Source organism: Arachis duranensis, chromosome 1 (assembly GCF_000817695.3).
Source record: "Arachis duranensis cultivar V14167 chromosome 1, aradu.V14167.gnm2.J7QH, whole genome shotgun sequence".
Classification (NCBI taxonomy): Eukaryota; Viridiplantae; Streptophyta; class Magnoliopsida; order Fabales; family Fabaceae; genus Arachis; species Arachis duranensis.
This window is the reverse complement of record NC_029772.3, coordinates 4,742,090-4,745,715: the sequence shown is the minus strand read 5'-3', so window position 1 is coordinate 4,745,715 and position 3,626 is coordinate 4,742,090. Positions and strand designations below refer to the sequence as shown.

The 3,626-nt window shown below is 27.6% G+C and overlaps 1 protein-coding gene across 1 annotated transcript; it reads right to left on the bottom strand.

Moving 5' to 3' along the window:
* Positions 1–520: 520 nt before the first annotated feature.
* LOC127741525 (uncharacterized) lies at positions 521–3,567 on the bottom strand. Its single transcript, XM_052254236.1, has 2 exons — positions 3,517–3,567; positions 521–1,129 (listed from the first exon to the last, which is right to left on the bottom strand). The coding sequence occupies exons 1-2, from the start codon at positions 3,525–3,527 to the stop codon at positions 778–780; spliced, it is 363 nt and encodes a 120-aa protein (XP_052110196.1). The 5' UTR covers positions 3,528–3,567; the 3' UTR covers positions 521–777.
* Positions 3,568–3,626: the final 59 nt, after the last annotated feature.

The window sequence follows — 3,626 nt, the reverse complement described above, 5'->3', positions numbered from 1 at the left end:
CATACAAATCCTATGTTCCAAAAAATAAATAATAAATATATGCTTAAAGACAAGCACTGCCCTTATCATAACTTTGTACCTAAAGAATATTGCTATTTAACAAAAGCCAGCTTCTTTTACAAGATATCGTGCATTCTCTGCTAGAATGTGAGAACTTAAAGACAAAAATTGAGTTTGAACAGCAAAATCGATTCCGATCTGTAAGTTTTGTTGAATTCATTTTGGCAGAAGCTCCACGATATTTATACCTGTGCATTTCAATTAATATTCTTGCAATTGGAGGGGAGAAGGAACAAAGTTGACCACAAAGTTTGAGTAAAAATCTTCGTAGAACATATCAATAACCAAAAGCGGCCACATTTTAGTGAGCTTTTGGATGAGAATATACTATGGAATGCAATACCTAGAAGTCTCAAGGTACATCAAATGTGATAACCATGTCTACCATAGAACGAAGATGAAAGCATCAAGTAATCTGAGAATCAGACAAAGATGGTAAAAATAAGCCATGCCGGGAAAACCATTATTCGCATTCAACAATTTGTAAACTGTAAACGGGAAAAATTACACCCTAAAGAAAAAGAAAACTCACCAAACAGAACAATAGTAAACATCCAATTTCTTGTCTTGTTTTGTCACAACACACAGCACAGTAAGTGAAAATCTAAGGAGGAAGAAGGAATCCTGCTAATATAACTGAATTGACAAGCATTGCATGACGTGTGATATTCAATAATTTTATGTCGTCTAAACCAACCAACCTTATGAGCAGCAGCATCAACTTTGGCGAGTCCTTTGGCTGTGAATGTCCTTATAGTAGCATATCATTGCTATGAATAAGAGAATCGCATTGGCTGTGACGAAGCACAAGAAGTGATCAGCCACGACCCACAAGATGGCTTCGAAAGCAATGAGAGTGGAACAGATCAGGAGAGTAGCAGTCACCCAGCTGGGATTGGGTGTTCTTGAAGCAATGAGAGAGCAGAATTTAGCAATGTGGTAAACCAACATTGCTAACAAGTGCTCTTCGTAGGGATTAACAGGTAAAGCTTCACGCAAAATTGCAGTTCCTTCTTCAACCAACTTGACAAGATTGTGTAAGCTGCCAACTTCCCTACTTGAAATTCCACTGCAAGATTAGCGCACATTACTATGATTAGCAACTGGTAACCGTGTCTGTGACTGTGAGTTATGATTTTGGATGAATTCAAAGCTTGGTTTCATAAAGTTTTTATTTTTGAAAATGAAAGCTGTCTTTTAAAAAGTAAAAGTTATAGGTTTTTAAGATATGTATATGGTAAAATTAAATTAAAAATTATTTTTAATGAGTAAAAATATTACAATTATATTCGATAAAATAATTTTAAAATTAAAAAAATTATAATAGACAGAAATATAAAATTTAAATTTAAAAGTTAATTAATTTAAAAAATTATATTAAATTTTTTAATTTTAATAAACATACATCATTTTTAGAAGGCTCTACCTTAGGTATTTTAAAAAATGTGCATATCTTTTACTTATTTTTCTTTTATTTATCAAATATGAGAGAAGTTTATTTATCAAATATAAAATAAAAAATTTGTGTTACATCCTTCAAAAACTTTATCAAATCAAATTCAAATATGCAGTAAAATCTTTTATTATTATTATTATTATTATTTGAATAATAAAACAAATAAATCTGAAAAAAGTTGATGAATTTATAAATTATAAGGAAAAATATTAAACAAATATTTCAAAAATTGAAATGCTAAATTTATAGATTTTAAAATATTATAATATTAGATACCATTAATCTCTTTGTTAGAAATTTATAATTTTTCAAAGATTTTGAAAAAATCTTATAAATCCTTTGTAAAATTATTTAAATTAGGGGCAGGGTAAAACCATATGACTGTATCAGCAAAGAACGGAAATAAATACACGAGAGCAGCTTTACACAAGAAGCAAATGGTAATCTCTCCTCAATAAAAAAATAGTAAAATAAAAAAATAAATTAGTTATTATTAAATTTATAATTTTTATAATATATAATTTTATTTCTTGATTTGTGATCGATTAATTTTTTTTATTAACTTACTGAAGTTTCATCCAAACTTTTGCACATAAAATACTAATAAGTGTAAAATATTTTTTATTTATCTTTATTTTCATTATATCAAGTATTTTTTGTGACTTTCAAAATGATTGACTGGTCCTATACACGCTGCTTTGGATATTAAATAATAATTGATTTTCATGGTGAACTGGATAACTGATGGGTAAGTAATATCCCAACTTAAACGGGTCAATTTAATTAGATTATCAGAAAATTGGTCACTAGACATGTCTGATTTATATATTAAAAGAAAACGGTTGAGAGCAAACTTAAAATGGGTTAAAAAATAGGTAAACCCGATGCTTTTTAGCAATGAATTAGTTTAGATTAATATAAAATTAAAAATTTTAATTTTTAAAAATATCATTTATATAAAAATAATTTATTTTATTACATTTAATTATTTAAATATCTAACATATTAATTTAATAACCAATTCGATTTATAGTACCTGAGTAATATACAAATTTTTTTAAGCATTTGTTTTCTTAGAAGAAAAAAAAAAACAAAATCACCTCTTCGCGAAGACTATGTTTACTAAATAAAATTATGAACTTTGTTAAGTAAATAATAATTTGTGTGAATAATATGAATAATAGACTTAAAAATTGATTCAATAAAATAAAAATATATCACATCTCTAAATTAATTATCTAAATTTTAATATTAAAATAACTATTTGCACATTTAATAAATTAAATATCTAATATATTCATTATTTATCTTATATATTAATTTTATTGTCTATCTATACTTTTCTATAGTTGTTACTACTATACTACTATGGGAGAAGAGATTTGAGTTCGATTCTTGAAAATATAATTGTATATACTTTAATTTTTAAGATTTTACAGATTTTACTGCCAACTCGTTAATCATTACGATTTTATTCTTTAAAAAATTATTATTATTTTATTTCTATATCATTTATAAATTAGCAATTAGCAAGAGATCAGTGTGATATTAGTTATTTGGAAGTCAAAATATCCATTTTCTATTTTGAAATCCAAAAAACGTATCAAGACATGGACTAAAATTGACAATATTTTTAAACATAAAACTTATCTAAACCTAAAAAACCCTAAACCCTTGAAAGTTAAAATAATAAATAAATAGACAGAAAAAGAAAGGCTCTCCTTTTCCCACTCCTCTGGATGCCAGACGTTGAAATTTGCATTGTTGCTGCGGCGCTTGTGGACAGTGTTCGTTCTACTCTTGTTCAAATGATTCGCTTTTTCTTTCTAGAAACTGTGACTCTGCATCTATATTTGTTTATTTTATGCATTGTTTATCATTACTTAAATTTGCTGGATATGTTCCAGATTATTAATTACCTGTTCCTAAGTTTCAAGTTTTAACAAGTATATAACTGGAGAGAAATGAGAAGATACATAGAGATCATGGAGTCGCTTTACCTGACAGCCATGACCGGTATTGCTTCTATAGCTCTGTGGAAGACGAAATTGAGCCTGAGAGAGAGAGAGAGAGAGAGAGAGAGAGAGAGAGAGAGAGAGAGAGAGAGAGA